At 48.7% G+C, this 22,660-nt stretch overlaps 1 protein-coding gene across 1 annotated transcript in view; it reads left to right on the top strand.

The window, feature by feature from the left end:
- TPO (thyroid peroxidase) overlaps positions 1-22,660 on the top strand; it is a 961,894-nt gene that overhangs the window by 503,205 nt on the left and 436,029 nt on the right. The window contains exon 10 of the mRNA XM_085609184.1: positions 16,558-16,728. Within this exon, the coding sequence (XP_085465310.1) occupies positions 16,558-16,728 (171 nt within the window). The remainder of the gene's footprint in view (positions 1-16,557; positions 16,729-22,660) is intronic.

Below are 22,660 nucleotides of genomic sequence, written 5' to 3'. Positions count from 1 at the left end.
TGTCTCAGGGCACTGCTGGGAGGACTCTGCACACACACCTCCTGTCTCAGGGCACTGCTGGGAGGACTCCACACCCACCCCTCCTGTCTCAGGGCACTGCTGGGAGGAATCTGCACACACCCCTCCTGTCTCAGGGCACTGCTGGGAGACATCAGGCACCCCCCCCCTGGTACCCCCCCGACAGTACATGGCATGTGTGTCACACCGGGTCACAATGCCTGAAGACACAGTCACAACATAGGGACAGTCTGTGGCAGTGGCCTATGCACTCACCTGATACCCTGGTCGCCCATACAGCATGGGGTACTGTGGGAGGATCACATCCAGCAGAGCCATGTTCTCCTCCAGGGTGAATGGCTGTGTCCTCTCCACAGCCCTTGACATGGTTCCAGGGAATCAGTAGCAGCAGCTTGGTCGACAAATGCAAAGATGTGCAGGCAAGTAATCCCTCATGGGACCTGGCTGCCTTATATGTGGCCTTCTGCCCAGTCTCATGCACAGGAGTACAGAGTGATTGGTCACTCACATTTGCATCCTATGTTTCCACCAATCCCTTCAAACCTAGCAGTCTGTGGGTTCTCTATCGGTTTCATTCTCCTGCATGATGTCAGCCCCACAAACACATTGCAACAAAGTAGAAGAATTCCAACTGACTTCTGCTGTGCACCTTCCAGAACAAAATCGAAATTTGAACCTGGTCGCCATGACAACCAGCATGCATGTAGGCCTTAATACTTGTCCCCTATGTAATTAGGAGAATCACACACAGGTACGGTGCGTTTCCGGGCCCCAGGGCACCCCAAATGCATGGCAACGGCCCGTACATGCATGCCTACGTTCAAAATCACTATGGGTCTGCACGCGTATGCGTACACGTAGTGGTACGGACCGTACACACGCATGTACGCTCACTATCACTATGGGTCTGCACGCGTATGCGTACACGTAGTGGTACAGACCGTACAAATGCCTGTACGCTCACTATCACTATGGTTCTGCACGCGTATGCGTACTCGTCGTGGTACGGACCGTACAAATGCCTGTACGCTCACTATCACTATGGGTCTGTGTACCCGTAGTGATAGTGAGCGTACATGCGAGTGTACGGTCCGTACCACTACGTGTACGCATACGCGTGCAGAACCATAGTGATAGTGAGCGTAGATGCGAGTGTACGGTCCGTACCACTACGTGTACGCATACGCGTGCAGAACCATAGTGATAGTGAGCGTAGATGCGAGTGTACGGTCCGTACCACTACGTGTACGCATACGCGTGCAGAACCATAGTGATAGTGAGCGTACAGGCATTTGTACGGTCCGTACCACTACGTGTACGCATACGCGTGCAGACCCATAGTGATAGTGAGCGTAGATGCGAGTGTACGGTCCGTACCACTACGTGTACGCATACGCGTGCAGAACCATAGTGATAGTGAGCGTACAGGCATTTGTACGGTCCGTACCACAACGAGTACGCATACGCGTGCAGACCCATAGTGATAGTGAGCGTACAGGCATTTGTACGGTCCGTACCACTACGTGTACGCATACGCGTGCAGACCCATAGTGATAGTGAGCGTAGATGCGAGTGTACGGTCCGTACCACTACGTGTACGCATACGCGTGCAGACCCATAGTGATAGTGAGCGTAGATGCGAGTGTACGGTCCGTACCACAACGAGTACGCATACGCGTGCAGAACCATAGTGAGAGGGCCGTACACTCGCATGTACGCTCACTATCACTATGGGTCTGCACGCGTATGCGTACTCGTTGTGGTACGGACCGTACAAATGCCTGTACGCTCGCCATCACGATGGGTACACATACGGCAGCACTCCCACAGTGATTGGGGAACATACACAGGCCCTCTTAGCAGCAGTACGCCGGTTTGTACACATCACTGTGGTGATAGTCGACACACAGGTAGGAATAGGGCGGACATACTTGTCCATGGATGGACATACTTGTCCAGGAATGGACATCAAGGCATCGTCTGTGCATTACTACATGTGTGGGGCACAGGTGTGACAGGCTGTGATGTGGAACATGCCTCCTGAGTGGAGGAGGCACCAGATGTATGATGAGATGTGTACAGGTGTACTGTGTGAGGGTGCAATGTGTGCCAGGCATGCCCTTGACTCCTTTGACATGTGTGCATGTCGTACTGCGCACTTGGGGTGAGCGTCACTGGCATGGCACGGACACCAACACACGGAAGTGTCCCATGATGCCCGGTACAGGGGTCATGACACCTGACTTGTCACTACCCACAGTGCACAATGTGACTATGTCATTTATGTGTCCGGGATTTACATCAGGTTGATGTTGTAGCACCCTCAAAAGCTGCAGCCGTTGCAGCAACCAACATGTGTCTGTGTGTAGATTGTCATTGCACACTGTTCCGCACACCATGCCACATGTGGTATCTGATGTGAGGTGCACATGTATGCATGGGACACGGAGTAGCGTGACAAGGCCATGTCAGCATCCTCACAAGGAATGTGTGGTGAGTCATGACATGTGCACCTTCATGGCAAGGTGTGTGGGCAGGCCTAGTGTAATGTCATGTGACCTGTGGCTCCGGTGTTCCGCTACCAGTCTCTACAATCGGCATCCTACTTCTGCTGATGTGTGGGTGTATGTCACTTCTGTCTTGCGTCGGGCTGTTCACTTGCACTGGGACACAGCTATTCCCATGGCGTGGCATGGGGAGGTTCTCAATCACCGTGTGTAGCTGGGTCTTGGAAGGAGTGTCACCTTGCATCCATACGTGTCCTGGGCATGTAGCACATGCCTGACTCCCTATGTGGCATGTGTGTATTGGCAGATTTACATGTGCTCAGTAGACATGAGTTGTTCTCGTAGTGCACTCACTCTTCCTTGTCACTTCCAAATTACTGCAGAGCGCCTCCTGTTGCCCGAAGAATTCCAGACTTGGCCACCATGCAGGAGAATGACAGGATCAGGCTCTACCGCTTCACCCAACCGTTGATTCTGGAGCTGACGGCGAGACTGGCACCACACCTGCAACCGCAGCACAGGTATCCTACGGCACTGACACCCCAGCTGAAGGTAATGGCTGCCCTACATTTCCTTGCCACGGGTACCTTCCAATATACCATAGCTCATGTTGGTGGCATGTCCCAGAGCATGTTCAGCGGTGTGCTGCATGATTTCTTGGAGGCCATGTTGATTCACCTGGATGACTTCATCAAGTTCCCAACCCCTGAACAGATGACTGAGGTCAAACGTGGTTTCTATGCCCTGGGAGGGATGCCCCATGTCATTGGGTCCATAGATGGGACACATGTAGGTTTGGTACCACCACACGCACGGGAGGTGGCGTACCGCAATCGGAAGCACTACCACTCCATCAATGCCCTTGTGGTGTGTCTGTCCAACATGGTGATTTCACATGTCTGTGCTCGTTTTCCAGGATCAGCACACGATGCCTACATCATGAGGCGTAGCGGGATGCCTGATATGATGATGCAGCTGCGCAACGAACGTGCATGTGTTGTTGGTGGGTACAGTCTGTCTGTCCTGTATTCTGTTTGGCCGAGCAGCACTACCGCTTCGCCTGTTCTAACGATATCCATGTGCTTTCCATTTAGGGGACGCTGGCTATCCCAACATGCCTTGGCTGCTGACACCTCTCCGCAACCCCATCACGCCGGCCCAGCTCCGCTACAACACCGCCCATGGCCGGACACGGCGAGTGATAGAGAGGACGTTTGCCATGCTGAAGAGCCGATTCCGGTGCCTCCACAAGACCGGCGGCGCACTCCCATATGCCCCGGCGAAGGTCTGCAAGATCTTCATGGTCTGCTGCATGCTGCACAACATGGCAGTTGAAAGAGCTGTGCCCCTCATCCTGGATCAAGATGACGAGGACCATCCACCCGTGGAGGACGAAGGGCTTGGCAATGGGGCTAGTGATGTGGAGGATGTGGAGCCTCAAGAGGACATCCGGACTCGGCTCATACGCGACTTCTTTGCTTAGTGGTGAGTACCAGGGTCTGAGTGTGCACGCATTGGTCCACGTGTGGCATGCGTTGTGATGTGTGTCTCCACCTGCATGTATGGCACGTGGGTCAGAGGTGTGTGTGGGTGTGTCACTGGAGTGATGGTGGCAGTGATGGTAGTATTTCCCCAGACATAATTGTGACCTAGCATGTTGTCATACATACATGTGTCGAGTACATGCACATGCAAGTGGCTGTGCTTCTTGTGGCTGACTTCTTGTGTGTCTCTCTTCCCCAGGTACCTGCGCATGCCGTTTGCTGGTTGCATTGTTGTGGCACTGCTATTCCTCATGGACATGGCATCGTGGGCTGACTCAGCGTTACAGGCACGGACACGTTTGGAAGTCTCCATGGGGTAAGGGATGCATCTGGGGTGTATTGGGTGTGGCAGTTGTTCACGATGTGTGCACACTGCCCCGGTCGGGGTTTGGGTCCTCTGCAGACATGTGGCATCCCCATGGGACACGACATGCAGCTGGGTACACCTGAATAGATGGGCTGCCTGGTTGTCAGTCATCAGTGATGGGATGGTGGATTGTGATGAAGGCATCAATGTGTGTGACACTGCCCTCGGACACATACGGTTAACATTGTCTTGACATGGCGTGGGACTTCCACATCAGCGGATGTATGGTGTATGGCAGGCTCTCCGTGAGCAGCTGTGGGTATTTAGCTATTATCCGACACTTGTGTGCCAGTTCCATGGCTATCACGCATTTGTGCTGCAGAGTGGGGTGCCAGTGTTGGAGCCACATGTTACTCCACATGATGTGTTCATGTGTACTTCAAGTTGCCTCTGCAATCCCAAACACATGACTATTAAAGATGTCCCTATGCCTCCAAGGTGCCTCTTCTCAGTCAATGCTGGTGTGTTGGCACGGTGCATCCTGCATGTCTGGCATGGTATTCCCTGATTGTGGCTATGTGTCAATGTGTCGAGTGGCAAGATGCAAGCTGTGTGTGTGTGCTGAGACTGTGTAATGGGCATGATGTCCATGACTGTGTGGGTATTGTGACATGTGCCATCCCCATGCATCCAACGTTGTCCATGACCCCATTCTCTGCATCCACCGGACTCAAGCTTGCAGGACATGGTTCTGCCACCTGTCTACACGTACCTGGGTGCCCCCCAGGACACGGGCCAGGATCCCTGACCTCTGCGCATGACTGTTGCTGTACTCAATGTGTCTGTCAGCACGGTTGTTCGGCCACCCCCTCAGCTGGTTCTGACCATCACGGGTGTGTATGGTGCTCCATGTCTGTCTTGCCTAGAAAACTGTGACCCATGTGTCCTGTGCCAGACTCAGGCCCCAGGGTGTGGATGGTTGAAGTGAACAGATGACTCAGGCATGTTTAGACTGTACAAGACACATGTTAGGTAATAATGCTACCAGCAGGCATCTACTCTTAATAGTGTGATTTATTATTGGGGGGGGGGGGCCAAGTGAGGGCCTTTCCGGGATTAGGGAATCCAAAGTTCAGTAGGGGAGTTGGTGTCCTTGCCATTGGGAATCCTCAGAGTCCATGCCACAGTCTTTGTCAACATTGGTCAGCCAGTGACCAGCAGGGCCATGTGGCAGAGAATGTCTCTTGATGCTGTGATGCTGTTGCTCCAGTGGGCCAGGTGCCAGGCCAGGTGTCCTGGGAGATGGTGATGTAGCAGCCACCCTCACGGTCCTTTCCGTGGACGACCCGGCTTCCTGCGGGGAACCTCGGCAGCAGCCCGTGACGACGTCTGGGATGCTCCGTCGGATGTTTCCTCCTCCTCCTCATGATCCCTCCCTGTGGGTGGTGATGTTCTCCGCCTTCTGGCACAGGGAGGGTCGGCCATGGTGTCGGCCATCCGACGGAGTTCAGCGTGAATCCCCTGGGACGCCGTCACTTGCTCAGCCTGTCTGTCCTCCATCCTCCGTTGGTGTAGCTGTAGACAGGCTATTAGCTCCGCATGTTGCTGGGCCTGCTGGACCTTGATCCCCTCGAGGACGGACACAACCTGGGCCATGCCCGTGGTGTCCTGCCGGTATGAGTCCAGGATGTTACGGACATGGGAAAATACCGGATCCCCAGCCAACTGGTCAGGCTCGCGCCTCCGCCGCTCTCCACTCCCACCACCCCTGCCCACTTGCGTCTGGCCTGCACTTGTGGGCACATGGGGTCTCCGGGACCCCTGAGGGGTGGCATTGGCGTTGTCGCCTGCCTCCTCCTGGGTGCCCGGGACACCGTGTCCCTCCTGGCGAGCCTGGCTGCATTGTGGTGTTGGGGCAGGGATCCTGGGTGTCTCCTGGGATGTGGCAGGAGTGGGGGTGGTGGTTGGCACGGTTGTACCTGACGCAGGTGCTGCAGGTGGTTGGACACCAGAGGGGCCAGGTCGGTCGGGGTCGTCCGCAGAGTGGTGAGAGTGGTCGCTGCCGGTGGGATCGGTCTCCTGCAGATCCGGGTCCTGTGAGTGTTCCCCCCCAGTGTTGGGGGGTGCAGCACGACGTTGACCTGTGTGTGAGAGAGACAATGTTACTTTTGATCCATGCAACATCCATGTTTCATCCGTTACAAAGTTGGCACATTTCCTCTTGGAATTAGGATCTGTCTTGCATTCCACTCACAGTGCACTTGTGCATGTGTGTGTCCCTTGGGCACCAATTTGGCCCCTTTAACTATGTGTGGCACAGTCTTACTTGCTGCGTCAAGTGTGACTGCAGTCAGCAGTGGAGTGTGCATGTGTGCCGAGCTATGCGTTTGCGCCTTCCTTGTAGCACTGTACATGTGCACATGGAGTGGATCCACACACTCATATGATGCAGGTGGCTGTCCTTGTGCTCGTGTACAGGTTGTGACATGGCCCTGCGTTTTGCCATGATGAAGAGGGGGGGTTCTGGCACTGGGCACCCTTGTCTACATGCACGCAGTCCACCTGCTGACGAGCAGACATTCCCACACACCAAAGGACTGATTTGCTCTCCCTGTGTCTCCCTCCTTCTCTGTCCCCCTCTCCCTCCCTCTCTGTCCCCCTCTCCCTCCCTCTGTGTCCCCCTCTCCCTCCCTCTGTGTCCCCCTCTCCCTCCCTCTGTGTCCCCCTCTCCCTCCCTCTGTGTCCCCCTCTCCCTCCCTCTGTGTGTCAGCCTCCTCCCTCTGTCCATCTTCCTGTGTCTCCCTCCTTCTCTGTCCCCCTCTCCCTCCCTCTCTGTCCCCCTCTCCCTCCCTCTGTGTCCCCCTCTCCCTCCCTCTCTGTCCCCCTCTCCCTCCCTCTGTGTCCCCCTCTCCCTCCCTCTGTGTCCCCCTCTCCCTCCCTCTGTGTGTCAGCCTCCTCCCTCTGTCCATCTTCCTGTGTCTCCCTCCCTCTGTGTCCCCCTCTCCCTCCCTCTGTGTGTCAGCCTCCTCCCTCTGTCCATCTTCCTGTGTCTCCCTCCCTCTCTGTCCCCCTCTCCCTCCCTCTCTGTCCCCCTCTCCCTCCCTCTCTGTCCCCCTCTCCCTCCCTCTGTGTGTCAGCCTCCTCCCTCTGTCCATCTTCCTGTGTCCCCCTCCCTCTGTGTCCCCCTCTCCCTCCCTCTGTGTGTCAGCCTCCTCCCTCTGTCCATCTTCCTGTGTCTCCCTCCCTCTCTGTCCCCCTCTCCCTCCCTCTCTGTCCCCCTCTCCCTCCCTCTCTGTCCCCCTCTCCCTCCCTCTGTGTGTCAGCCTCCTCCCTCTGTCCATCTTCCTGTGTCCCCCTCCCTCTCTGTCCCCCTCTCCCTCCCTCTCTGTCCCCCTCTCCCTCCCTCTGTGTGTCAGCCTCCTCCCTCTGTCCATCTTCCTGTGTCTCCCTCCCTCTCAGTCCCCCTCTCCCTCCCTCTGTGTCCCCCTCTCCCTCCCTCCGTGTGTCACCCTCTGTCACCTTGGCCCAGCTTCCTGGGCACACACTGTTAGCAGATCTTTGAGTGGCCCTTGGCCTGTTGATGTGAGTTTGTTTCTGATCTCCAGGCACCCATTTTGTCTGCTGTGTGTCTGTGCGCTGCTGCTGTGGTGGTGTGTGCTGCCACTCTTTCACACTGTTGGCTGTTCATTAGCTGCTGGCATGTGCAAAACAGTGCCTTCACCCCCATGTGTTGATGCAAGGCATCCGCCATTTGCTGGCAAGTCATTCCTGTGTTGGGACACAGTGTTTGTCTGGCTGTGACCTAGGCCATATGGGCAGAGGGCATTGTTGTCTGCTTTGGAGTCGCACTATGTGATTCTTGGTGCCCACACTCCCGCCATCCGGGTTACCGTGTCATGTGTTGTTGTCTTCTGTGGCCTGTGACTTGACATTGTCCAGCTGGGTGCATGGGGCATGGTGGCAGCAGTGGCATGTGCCTGCTCATGGAGTGTGGTTGAGTAATGCGATGGCTTGTGGTGTTTGCGTGCCTGTTATTAATTTTGGTTGTGGTTGCAGTTCCCCCCATGTGAGGTGCGTTGTTTGTGTACTCACCCGGGTCTCGGAGTCCTTCTACTCCTTCAACTGCCTCCACCGGCAGTATGGCCATCACCCTCTCCTCCCAGGGATGGTACTGTACGGGTCTGTGGGAGGGCCCTCCTCCGGTGGCGTTGGCCTGGTCGTGTTCCTCCTGTCTCTTGGCTCTGACCCTCCTCCGCAGATCGTACCACCTGTTCTGGCAATCCTGCTTGGTCCTCCTGGTGTCCGCAACAGCATTCACAGCATCGACGATGGTCTGCCACATGGCTGTTTTGGCTGCCTGGCTGGTGCTTCTGACCAATGTTCCAAAGATCTGTGGCTCGACTCTGAGGATTTGATCAACAAGGACCTCCAACTCTCGGTGACTGAACTTTGGATTCTTGGTAGTGGGCATGGTGAGGGGTGTGGGTGGGGATGGTGTGGGTGTGGGGGGTGTGTGGATGTTGGGGGGGGTGTGGATGGTTTTGTGTGTGTGTGAATGTGATGAGAGGGTGTTTGTGAGGGTGGTCGTGTGAAGGTGTGCAAGTGTAAGATGTGGTGTCGCTTGTAGTCTGGTTCTGTGGTGTCTGGCAGCAGTGGGTCTGTTGCAAAGGCTCATGGTTTGTGTGTGTGGGCCCTTTTTATTGGTCCATGGGTGGGTGTGGCAGTGTTTGAATTTTGGGTGGGTGTGTTATAAGGAGTGGTGGTGTATTGGGCCTCTGTTTGTTTTTGACAGTTGCAGGTCAGTGATTGTGTTATTTTAGTGGTTGTTGGCCATGTTTAGTGGCTGTGTGCCTTGCGAATGGTGTATTGTTGAGTTGTTTTGTTTTGTCCTTGTTGTGTACGTGCGTTTTGAGCGTGTGTACGGTGTGTACATGGGCCATTTGGTTGTACGATTTGGTCCTTGTGTGTGGCTTTGTACGACTCGTACATGCGGTTGTGATGTTGGGGCATGGGGTGCGCTCCGTACTTAGAAGGTTGTGTTGGGGGTGCGCCAGGAACGTACTGGGGTGGGGGTACGACTGGAACGTACTGGGGTGTTCATAGACGGTGGTACGACACGTACAGGGGTGGGGGGGTGTACATAGACGGTGGTACGACACGTACAGGGGTGGGGGTACGACTGGAACGTACTGGGGTGTACATGGATGGTGGTACGACACGTACAGGGGTGGGGGGGTGTACATAGACGGTGGTACGACACGTACAGGGGTGGGGGGGTGTACATTGACGGTGGTACGACACGTACTGGGGTGGGGGTACGACTGGAACGTACTGGGGTGTACATTGACGGTGGTACGACACGTACTGGGGTGGGGGTACGACTGGAACGTACTGGGGTGTACATGGACGGTGGTACGACACGTACAGGGGTGGGGGGGTGTACATAGACGGTGGTACGACACGTACAGGGGTGGGGGGGTGTACATTGACGGTGGTACCACACGTACTGGGGTGGGGGTACGACTGGAACGTACTGGGGTGTACATGGACGGTGGTACGACACATACAGGGGTGGGGGGGTGTACATAGACGGTGGTACGACACGTACAGGGGTGGGGGGGTGTACATTGACGGTGGTACGACACGTACTGGGGTGGGGGTACGACTGGAACGTACTGGGGTGTACATTGACGGTGGTACGACACGTACTGGGGTGGGGTTACGACTGGAACGTACTGGGGTGTACATGGACGGTGGTACGACACGTACAGGGGTGGGGGGGTGTACATAGACGGTGGTACGACACGTACAGGGGTGGGGGGGTGTACATTGACGGTGGTACCACACGTACTGGGGTGGGGGTACGACTGGAACGTACTGGGGTGTACATGGACGGTGGTACGACACGTACAGGGGTGGGGGGGTGTACATAGACGGTGGTACGACACGTACAGGGGTGGGGGGGTGTACATAGACGGTGGTACGACACGTACAGGGGTGGGGGTACGACTGGAACGTACTGGGGTGTACATGGACGGTGGTACGACACGTACAGGGGTGGGGGGGTGTACATAGACGGTGGTACGACACGTACAGGGGTGGGGGGGTGTACATTGACGGTGGTACGACACGTACTGGGGTGGGGGTACGACTGGAACGTACTGGGGTGTACATGGACGGTGGTACGACACGTACAGGGGTGGGGGGGTGTACATAGACGGTGGTACGACACGTACAGGGGTGGGGGGGTGTACATAGACGGTGGTACGACACGTACAGGGGTGGGGGTACGACTGGAACGTACTGGGGTGTACATGGACGGTGGTACGACACGTACAGGGGTGGGGGGGTGTACATAGACGGTGGTACGACACGTACAGGGGTGGGGGGGTGTACATAGACGGTGGTACGACACGTACAGGGGTGGGGGGGTGTACATTGACGGTGGTACGACACGTACTGGGGTGGGGGTACGACAGGAACGTACTGGGGTGTACATAGACGGGTGGGGGTATACATATACGGGGGGTACGTGTCGGACGTACGGGGGCTGGGGGGAGTGTTGGGCGCGTATGCGGGCACATGTCTCCATGGTTGCTATTGGTGTTCGGTGCGGACGGTGTTTTTTCCATACGGTTGTAGGCTCGGACGCACGGGATGGATCGTGATTCCTCGGTCGGACTTGGATTTTTACGTTTGTAAGGTAAATCGTCCGAGGACGTGTCGGACACATTTTCCGACCCGAGGACGTGTGGGGAATGATTCCCGGTGCGGGTCGTATGGACTTTTTACCATGCGAATCGTGATTGCCAGTTCGTACGGCACTTGGACGATTCGTACGGTAAAAAGACCCGATACGAGTCGCACGGGGGAATTTTTTACCGGATCGTGATCGGCACCTTAAAGCCTAATCTGGATGTCGGTCTGCAAGCTTCCGACCGCTCATCGAAGTCTTACTGATCGATATGGTAGGTTTAGAATCCAACCCCCAAATAATAATTTCGGTGGTCGGAGTGTAAACCAGCTGGTCAATCCAACTCAGTTCCAACAGCTCAAGGAGCCTGTCGGCCAGTCGGAAACCGCCCATAATCTCTTAAGGACAGCCTTTCCATGTCAGCCTTTCCAACATGGAAAGGCTAGCTATCGGAAAGTGACTTTGGGGACCGCTAGCAGGGCCTTCATACCTCCACACTCTATGGTTGTGCACATGGGGGGGCTCCCATGGTGCTCCCCTCTGAAAATCCCTGCACAAGCTCCAGCCATCCACCGCACAAGCTCCTATTTTTGAAATGGAAATTTGCGACTGCACCCTGAGTGGTCGCATCGTTATACGGTGTGCAGAACCACCGACCTATGGTTGATCGGTTCTCACACAGAAATGGTGTTGTCTGCCTGACATCATAATGAGTGCCTTATTTGTTTTAGAACTTAACTTTGGTTTCTTTAAAATTCATGATGTACAAATGCTGTTCCAGACAGCAAAGGTCACATATCAAGTTTGAATTACAAATTACATAATTTGCTCAATTATGTCCTTGGTTACACATGGTTAATCTTCTCCAATTTTGGTTCTGTCACTGTGGTAATGTACTCCATATAAAGTTAAAATATCATGGAATGGAAAGTAACAGCTCATATGTTCCTTACTTAATGTAATAAAGTCAATGAAGTGTTACTGGATTTCTTTATTATGACCAATAATACTGTTGAATACATTATCAGGTGATCTCTCATTAACATTGTAAATCTGACAACCATACTCTACAAAAAAATGCTGCAGTTTGAATGCCTCCTAGTCAGACAATATCTATCCAGGAGATTCATCGCAACTACATGGGATTGGTCTCATTACACTATTAACCCACACATCACTACCCCTTTTTCTCACAAGAGCTGCCTTCTAATAAACAACTATAATTTACACCTAGCTCACAGAATGTGCAGCACTGGGGAAAATGCTGCTGGAGAAGACAACATTAGAATAATTTACTTTACTGTGCAAAAGGCTAAATATGAAAATGGTTCTAATCTGGGCTACAAATTTGTGAAATAAATTAGTTCCCAAAAACATTCTGTTCACTTTGTTGTAGTATATTTTTAAAGCATTCCATGTCTTGTGTAGTCCATGAGTGTTTTACTAAGTTTTTAAAATGCAGCCCTAATGTTCTGCCTCAATTACAATGTACTTATTTAAAAATATTCAAATAATTAGCTTTGAATGTAGTCATTTACAAGGTATACAGTGCAACATTTTTATAGTCAATACATGCATACATATTTGACATCTATTTTTATTATTTTCTTATATTTAATTCACAAACAAAATGGACACCACTGCACGCACTTGCAGGGAGATGCTCCTACAGACAAAAGTACGGCGGGAAAAGTAAAAAGTAATATTAAATCTCCACTCAGCAACTCATTTAAAAAATCAAAAATCATATCAGTAGTTACTAAAACTCTATGCCTGATCTTGCATATTTTTAACCAGCTAGTTTCATATCTGTATTCATCTGTATCAGGCTCATTTACTTTAGCCTGCTCCACAGGAAGAGCTTTTAGTTGAACATCTCTCATTCAGCAGCAAGGTGTCCATTTTGTTCATGAATGTAAATATTTGTACTCAAGTTGTTCATTAGAAATCTGTGGTGAACATTCAGCAGAACACCGGGGAATCATTTTACAGACTGCTGCTGTTGTTGACAGTATATGTTTCACTCAGCCTTCCAGACATATTTCTGACATGGATGAAGAAGATATTTGAGAATATATAGTCATACTTTTATCTATGACAAGTTAAAACCCATTGTTTGGGTAATTTACTGCAATCTCCGCTGTTGGTGAATATTTCAGTTCTACATCTCCTATTCCAGCAAGTGACGTTGACATGTGCCACGCATTTGTCATGAATTCAGCATGTTAGCTCTGTAGCTGTTCATTGTAACTCTGTGTTAAAGCTACAGTAGAATACACAGGAATCAATGGACAGACTTCTACTGATGCTGATAGTGTATGTTTTACCCAGTATATCAGACATTTTCCTCTCCTGGCTGAGAAAGATATATGTGAATACATAGAAAAGGCACCAATATTTTAGCTTCTGGAGCACTTACCATCCATTTCATGAGAGAATCATGTGAGAAAGCCATTTTCTCTCAAATATGGTTACTCAAATTCTAACAGGGGGTCAACATTTTTCAAATGGTGAAAACACCATAAAACTCACTACTTATCTTCAAATTAGCATGTCACCAGCAACAAATGATTTATATTGTGACTAAAATCTGATATCATCAGTTCTATATCTGCCTTTTGTAAGCCCCAAAAGCAGCATTATCTGCAGTGGTTTTTCAATAAGGCAAAAATTGGGGATTATTAAAAGTCCAACAGACGTGCTTCTTGAAATCTTCCACCTAAATAGTCCCTTGAAAAACATACCTTTTAACAAACAGCTTTTTTAATTTCACCCCAAATATACAGTGTCTAATTTTCAATAGCAATATTATAAATGAGCCCAAGCTAAGATTGGGAGGGAATTTATCTGATCTGATTTGATCTGTGTATGATGCAACATGATTGGTGGGCAGAGTTTTGCTGATTGAATTTGACTGTCTAGAAAGGACTTTAGCCTGATCCTCTATCTCCTTTCAGGTTCTTATCATGCTTTCCTCAGCCCATTATTTTTCACCTAATTTTGTTCACACTACACAAAAGTACCATGTGGGTCTACTTACTGGCTAGGTTATGGCTGAGGTAATCCCAGCAAGAACAATTCTTCTCTGTGGACAGATATGGTATATAAATTACTCACAGGAATACGAATATATGCTGTTGGCACCACACAATGCTCCTCTAAATCCAGAAAAACATCCTTCAGTCTTCCTCATATAGAAATATCTCAATCCATGCCATATGGAGTCGGCATGGACCTGTGATTGCTTGTCTACAGACCACAGTGCTAATTCTGTTATTTAGGGCCTGTTTGCAGGTTGGTTGCCTGAGGCTGATCACTAGAAGCCATTTGCACCATGTCCTCTGTCTTCAGGCAGCTCTTTTTAATAATTTACTATCCCTGTATCTCCCATGGGTGTCTCCTACTGGTGTCATGAGTGAACTTAGTTCAGTGCCTCAGCGATTGAATGTAAAAAACAGGTTGTTGTAGCCCCAAATAGCTTCACTCAATACAGAATCCATGCTTTCGAGGTTGCCAACAATCGCTAAATAGCGATTCAGGGTCGTAGCGGTAATTTGAAAGCCAAATTTCGTTCTTCACAATATCACACACAAGTACTGCACTAAGAAAAGACACTTTAGGATTAAAAATATTTATTTCAGTAGGCGCCTTCTGTAGCCTTGTATAAAGGAGAAAAAAGCTCTAGCAGGATAGCTGAAAGCAATTTTCACAGAGATAACTTATCTTTCGGAAAGCAAACATATCTATCTGTTATATAAACCTTTTTATATCTAAGAATATTTATGTCTAATCAACAAGGCACCAGTGTTGTGTCGAAAAGAGAGGCAGCTGGCATATGTGTAGACAAAGAAATAATGTTACTTTTTTCAAGAGTTTATGCAAAAACAATACAAAATCTAATACATGAGAATTTTTTCTGCAGACAAAATCAATTTCAAATTAACATGTTGTAATACAATTACACGTACGAGTATCGAAGACACACCTTGCGAGACATAAATTTACAAAAAATGACAGACAAACCAATATTTGTAAATAAAGTACCAACACCAGGTAGGATGCCTAAAATGAGGACCACCTATTGGAGTGAAAAATCAGTTGTCTCTAGTAAATTAGAGCACTAGTCTTTGGCAAGTTGAAATCTTGTTTTGTCATTCTTGTGAGGCAAGAGTCCTGGAATGGATGGTCATTCATTTCTTTTCACCCTTGTGATTCTAGGCCTCTTTAGGACAATGCAAGGGTGTGCACCACATCCGCTGGGGAGGTCATACATGTATTACAGAGATGCTTAATGATGAGAAATAAGTCACTAGCTATTTTGCAAGAAACGCCAAAACCGATGCTGCAAGCTGCAACTCAGAGAAGTGAAACCACGGGTCGCATTTGCGATCCACAAGGAAGGCCTGTCTGGGCCATGGATGGGTCCAAGTCAGGTCGCAGCGCGCGGGCCGGGGGGAAGCCTCTCCGTGTAATAAACTGTGCTGCATGTGCAAGAAGGAACTGCATCATCCTGTTGCCTAGCACAAGTAAAATAGCCGCACAGAATATTATTAAAACAGCACTAATACATGCTGTGAACAACTAGAATAAAATGGCAATTTCTACCACAGTGAAAATGTCATCTAGCAACTCAACACCGTAAACCCTATTTCTGTGCCTGTTTACAGGAAAACACTGTAGTTATAACTAGCCGGGAGAGAGTGTTTTCTCAAAAGGAAACCACACATCCGCAATAGCTCCTCTCCTCCTGAACTTGGCTCTCTATCAGTTTCCAGCACAGAACAGGATCCTGTGGCATTACAGCAGTCTGGCAGCCTCTTTCAAGATCTAGACTTAAGAGAGCCTTTTATACTGTGGCTTATCTAAAATTGGAATTTCTGACATAACCGAAGGAATGTCTGACATAACCTGTGTGTACGAATATGCTAGTATAAGATGCATTATTATAAACAAATGAAGTTAAAACATGTCCATTCAGACTACACTGATTATGTTATTATTATGATCTGCCCTTGATATAGAGGTAACAAGTAACTTGTCTCATGATGTTGTATCAGAAGTTCTTATTAATGTCATTGTCTGAATGACTTGACACTTTCACACATTCTTGAAAAGATAAGGACAGACAGCATCAGAGTTAAAGGCAGACATGCCGATGATTATGCAAAAATAGAGTTGAGTCTGGCCTTATGGAGTTTAAGTCACTGTATTGGAGTTCTTCCTTTTTTCCAATGTGTGCATTATATTTCCTATTGTTATTGTCAACTAGGCAACCATATCATACATCACCTTCACATAATTGTTTTTTTTCAGCAGTATAATAATGATTTGTGTGTGTGATTTCTGTTTTTAAGACAGCCAAGAAACAAGAGCCCGAGTAATCTTTACCTAAGTCAGTTTCCTCTCCTTAGAAATATGATGACAAGAATCATTGAATGTTTGGATTATGACCCAATTTGTGTTTCTAACTTTGGTGTAATACTCAAGGTGGATTGGATCCTTTATTAAGAGGTCTTCTGCTAGTACCGGCAAAATTACAAAAGCAAGATCAAATGATGAATGAAGAATTAACTGACAAGCTGTTTGTGCTGTCCAATAATGGCTCGATGGATTTGGCATCATTGAATCTGCAGCGTGGACGTGATCATGCTCTTCCAGGTCGGTGTCTATGCTCTCCTTTTGATATATTTTAGAACGGTTTGAAATTAAATAAATAGAAAACCCACATTACCAGGTATTTAATAAGGTGACACCACACACAGAATACCATTTTGATACGTTTATATGCTCAGATTTATGCAAGTAAACATACTGTAAACTTTTATGCAAATATTTAACGAGTAAAGACCAATATTGATTTCCAAAATCATTTGAGTGGGTTTGAATTACATTAAAGTAGTAGCGATTAGTTTATACACAGTGCTACAGCACATAGTCAAAGTTCACGGGAAAAAGATGTGTGTGTTGCTATTTGCTTTTGTCACAGTGATGTAATATTTTAGTCAAAGAAGAAGCAAAGTGTTTCTTTCATACGAGAAACAGTGCAAACTATAATCTGGAGCAAAACATGCATCACTTTTTAGGTCTCTTCTAGCGACCTGGACCACGTCACGCTGTCAATGGAACCATTTCATTATTATTCCTAACATCATATGATGTCAGCACTTTAACATCATTTGGCAGATATTGGTAACATTAAATAATAGGTGCCTACAAAGTGAAGAAGAATACGATTTCCCAATTTTATAGCTGTACCACCGGGGACTAAACATTTCAGCACAACATCTCCCTGCCATTATGTAGGATTCTCCAAATCAGACAGGTGTCGTCTTTAAATGTTCTAACAAGTATTTATTAAAATTCCACCCTTCTACATGCATTTAATCTCACTGTTTGCACAGTATCTAGTCGTATTTTAATATAAACGCTATACCTTCACACAATTAACCAAGATTGCTTTGATGCTGCATGAATGCAACATTACATCTTCCACATATACATTTAGTGGCAGAGGTCTTCTAGTACAGTTCTTAAATGAGACAGCTTCTAATGACAGACACTCTTTAATAAGAGGAATAAGTAGGGAGACTCTGGGGCTTTGCCTTATTACAAGGCAGTGTTAAGCCACTTAACGAGGCTTTACGCTGGCTTGTAAATAAGGCCCCCTTTTACGCTACACAATTAGCATGAAAAGGGAGGGCAATGGGTGGTGCGGTGGGCGTTCGACTGCAACACCAATTGATTTTCACGCTGCCCCCTATTTACAAGGGTGGCGTAAATAGGAGGCCAGGAAAAACCTGGTCTTAAACAGGCAAAATTAGGAAAATGCTTTATTTCTCCTCATTTTTGTTGTTTCCATGTGTGCTGCATTGTGCAGCACACATCGAAACAGCAAAACACCATTGATTGTTTATGTGCAGGAAGGGACACCTTCTTGTCCATAAAAAATAATTGAAAAAAAATGATGTTTTGCACCTTTTATGTGTGCTGCATTAAGAAGCACACATAGATGTTACAAAGCTCCATTATTGATTGTTTATATGCAGGAAGGGACACCTTCCTGCACATAAACAATCACTCCCCTCAACGCAGGCACCCTTGCACAATGGTTCAAGGGGGCCTGCGTTGGCGCTAGGAAGCTGAATTAGCGCCAGCACAAGGGGAAATGCAGGGCTGCACCATATTCTTGTAAATACTGTGCAGACCTGCATTTCAAAAGTGTCAAAGCGTGGCGTTAAGCCAAGGAGGCTAACACCACTTCTTTTGTAAATATGTCACTCTGACTGTTTCCCTGCTATGTTTTCACTCCTTTGTCCTTTTTACCAAGCAATATTAGTACTGAAAAAGCTCTGCTATACAGTTCCATGACTGACCTCGTAAACTTGGTTTGGATGCCATAAAAACCTAATAAGTCCTCAAGATGTCAACAGCTTATCAAAAGGTATTGCTTTTTCATGAAAGGTAATGACACAAGGGTTTGTCTCAGTCTTTACATTTCTTCTCAAAAGCCTGCCTCATCCAGGAAGGACCAGCATCAATCACTGCCTGATAGGCTTGTCTGACCGATGGGTTAATTTTTTGGGGCCTGTTTTATAGCCAGGTGGGCCACTTTTTACTGTTTTTACTGTTGATTTTCCTATTTTTAAACATTGCCTGCAGCACACACAAAGGTGTGCAGTCTCCCACACCTTGCAGAAAACTGGCCTGATTTGTAAATGTGGAACACATTTTTAGCTAGCTGGTTCGCTAATGGGGGGCCAGTTTTTTTCGGTGCCCGAGCATATTTTTGTCCCAGTCTAATAACAGTAGACTATGCTTCAAATTGCTTTATCCAAATGACTTACAAAACTTTGAGGTTTGAGTGGCTGTATGAGTAAGTGACTGGTTATGTGAGCAGGTGTATGGTTGAGTGAATGGTTGTATGAGTAGCTGTACGAGTGAGTGAGTGGGTGATGGAGTGGCTCTATGAACAAGCGAGTACTGGAATGGGTCTGTGAATGGGTATGTGAGTGGTTGTTTTGGTGAGTAAGTGGGCATACAAAAGGTTGTATGGGGTATGAGGGGTTTGTGAGTGGTTCTGTGCATAATGACATTAGTGAAGCCATCAGTGATGCCTTTTGAGATGTCATCAGTGATGTCATCAGTGATGTCACTGACCTTGTCATGAGTAATGAGTAATGTAATATTTGAGGTCATAACCAGTGCATTGTGTGGGTGTAATTTATACTACAACTGCTAAATGTCACTAGTTTTGAACAAGTGAAATCTGAGCCTAACTATAACATCCCTGTAACCTTTGGCTTTTTCAGTGAATGTCGAATGTTTTTTCAATTTCTTTTCCAAACGATATGGATCCTGTAGCGTTTAGTTTTTTAAGTGAACTTCTAAGGTTTTACAAATTCTATTTCCTAACTATAATGTCCCTATAACCTGTGGTATTTTCAGTGAATTGCTATGTTTTTTTTAACTAGTAGTCACATGTGCAGAGTGGTGTAGAAAAGGGGTGGGCCTCCGACCAGTTCTCAGGCATCCTGCCATGCCGGACTTGCTGGAGATAACATGAGGGCTTCTGGGCTTCCAAGAACCCTCAGCATCCAAGACGACTTCATCCCCAACCAGCAGTGTGTCAGGAGGCATGTTTGGAGACTGGTGAAGAAATGGGGCATGGCCTCTGAAGTCTTCTCCAAAATCACGCTCTTGGTGACTTACTGGAGGAAACAGGAGGGATTTTTGCCCCCTAAGGACACTCAGCATCCAAGGGGACTTCATCTCCCAACCTGCAAGGCATCAGGAGGCACGTTTGCAGTGTGGTGAAGAAAGGAGTCATGCCCTCCGAAGACCTCCCAGCAATCCTGCTGTGTGGGACTTAATGGAGGCAAGAGGAGGGCTTGTTGGTCTCCAATGATCCTTTGTATCCAAGGGGACTTCATCCCCCAACCAGCAGTGCACCAGGATGTGTGTTTGCAAAGTAGTGGTAAATTTAAATTTGCTGGAGGCCCCACCAAATTTAATTTTTGTGGGCAGGGACCAATGTGCCCCCCATTTTCTGGGGTAATTTCAGCCCGAGGACCTCATCTTTCAGGGCCATGCCTTTTTTGAAAGGGGAGGGCACATTGCTCCACTCCCTGGGCTGATTTTGACCCTGGGGACCCAGGCCTTTTTTTGTAAATAAAGGGAGGCGGCTGAGCACCCCTCTCCAGGGCCGATTTCAGCCCTGGGGACCCTATCCCCGGGGCCCGGACTTTTTTTTATAAATTAAAGAGAGGGGTGCCATGCGGCCCCCTTCATGCGCTGACCCCATCCTCTGGGGCCCAGCCTCTCTTATGGGTTTCCTGGTCCCACCCAGGGCACCCACTTATACTGTTGGGGACTCTGGGGGGAGCCTGAAGGCTCCTGCCATCCCTGCCAGCTCCCCACCTCCCGTTGGAGCCTGCATTGCTTTGATAGAGAGGTAGCTACTGAACATTTAGCTTTCTCTCTCTGAAAGCTATTGTGCCCCACTTCCAGGAAGCAAGAGCCTTCTTAATGCTCTTGCTTGCTGGAAGTGGAGTTCTGTTTGCTAGGGCTTGGCAGGAGTGGTAAAGCTCCTGCCAAGCCATAGCAAACATCTATGCCTGGGGGTGGCACCCCAGGACATAGCAGAAGCTGTCCCTGTGGGTGGCAGTCCCCAGGGCCATCTATGGCTCCAGGAGGGGAGATGCATGGCCCCCCATCTTTCTTGAATTTTGCCCCGGAGAGTTAGTAGTCCCCAGCGCTGTGGGAGGGCCCCCTGCATTCACATTAGAAAAAGCCCCAGGGAGGTGGTGATTCCCGGGGAGCAGGGAGGTCTGTGCCTGCATTAATCAAAATGAAAGCTCTGAGGAGATGGCAGCTTCCGGGATGGCAGGGGCTCTGAATGGCCCCCTGCATTGTTTAAAGACAAAGCCCTGGGGAGGTGGCAGTCCCTGGGGCTGGGGTGGTCCAAGAGGCCCCCCATTCATAAATAAATAATCCCCTGTGAGGTGGTGGTCTCTGGGGCAGCAGGGGAAGCTGTTCGGTCCTCCCCCACATTTATTTGTAAACAAGCCCTGGGGAGCTGGTGGTACCCGGGGCATCAATAAGTCCCAGCAGGGAGGAGCGTGCACCCCTCCTTTATTATTAAAAAGCCCCCGAGACCTGGCCCACCCAGGGGCGAATAAGTAATGAAGCAGAGGTTCCCGCAGTTCCTTTTTGTAAAAAAAAAAGTTTTGAGGGATCCGTGGATCTTGCCAAAATGTTTTTTGAAAAATATTTTTGGGGTCCCCCAAGACGGCTAAGGGATCAGGGTATTTATACCCTGCCCCCTTTTCTTTTTTTAAACATTTTTACTGGGAGTCTACTCAAGCCGAGTACCATGATGGCTACTGAACTCTGGTTTGAAGTGTTGGCAGCCACTCAGATCTAAGCACGAGATGGGGAGGATTTGCAGATTCTCTGCATCACTATATATCCAGGTGGAATTTTCTTTAAATTACTCCACAACTACTGATCGGATTTGCATCAATTTACAAAAGGGCACTTTCTTGACCAACAGCTAGCTTTCTGCCAAATTTGGTGTCTAAATTTCCTATGGAAATTAACATTGGGATGCATTTTTAGACCCCCGCCATTTTCTCGCCCCTGCTTGATGGATCACCCCAAAACATTCCAGCCAGCAGCTGAAGTGAACATCAAACTAGTTTTGAAAAGTTCGCAAGGATTTGTCAAACAATATCAAAAGATTGACAAATGAAAAAATTGTCTTCCTATGGAAACTACAACCAATCTGAAGATGCAGAAGACATGGAATAGAACAACAAAGTGGGCATAGTTGGGCTTCCAGAAGGCCTAAATGGCCCAACTCTTTGGACAATAAAACAAATGGCTGAAGACAGTTGTGACTCCCTATGGTCTGTCACCATTACACATAGTAAAAAGGGCTCACATGGTGCCATTCTGATGCCCTCCTCTAGGATCCCTTCCTCATACTAGTTGTGCAAAGCTTCAGAATTAGGGGGATCCTGGTGTGGTTCTGCAAAGAACTGGCACATTTTAATATAGAAGACAGTAGGGTCATGATCTTCCCTGATTATACCACAATCATTCTGCACCACAGTTCCTCCTCCTGATAATGAAATGAAAACTTAGAGTTGTGGGCCATAAATAATCTATACTCCTACCAGCCAAGCTTAAGATGATCCATGGCCTGAGATGTATTTGATTCCAGGAGTGTTTTTTACTGAAGAAGCCTGGGGCTGTGCTGAATAATGTAGAGCATTAACAGCAAACCCCAGGGACCAGAGGAATTTGTTCTGTTCCTCCCACTCAAGTTTGCCAGAAGAGGTAAAGTCACCCTGCAATCGGGAATGTCATTATAATTAACACGTGTACAGGCAAGTAGCATTAGTAGCTGAAAGGGCCCTTTGAGCGTAGAATAACTTACACAGTTGTTAACACATATTTATCATTACGCTAGTGATATAATGGCATGAACACTCTCCCCACCTTCACCATATGAACATTGAGTTGCCTGCTCTGAATGCCCAATGCAATTATGCAAAAAAGTATAATAATTATGATACTTTTACTGAAT

This window comes from Triturus cristatus, chromosome 6 (genome assembly GCF_964204655.1).
Source record: "Triturus cristatus chromosome 6, aTriCri1.1, whole genome shotgun sequence".
NCBI classification, from domain to species: Eukaryota; Metazoa; Chordata; class Amphibia; order Caudata; family Salamandridae; genus Triturus; species Triturus cristatus.
Note: the sequence above shows the minus strand (reverse complement) of the source record. Positions and strands in the feature narration are given on the sequence as shown.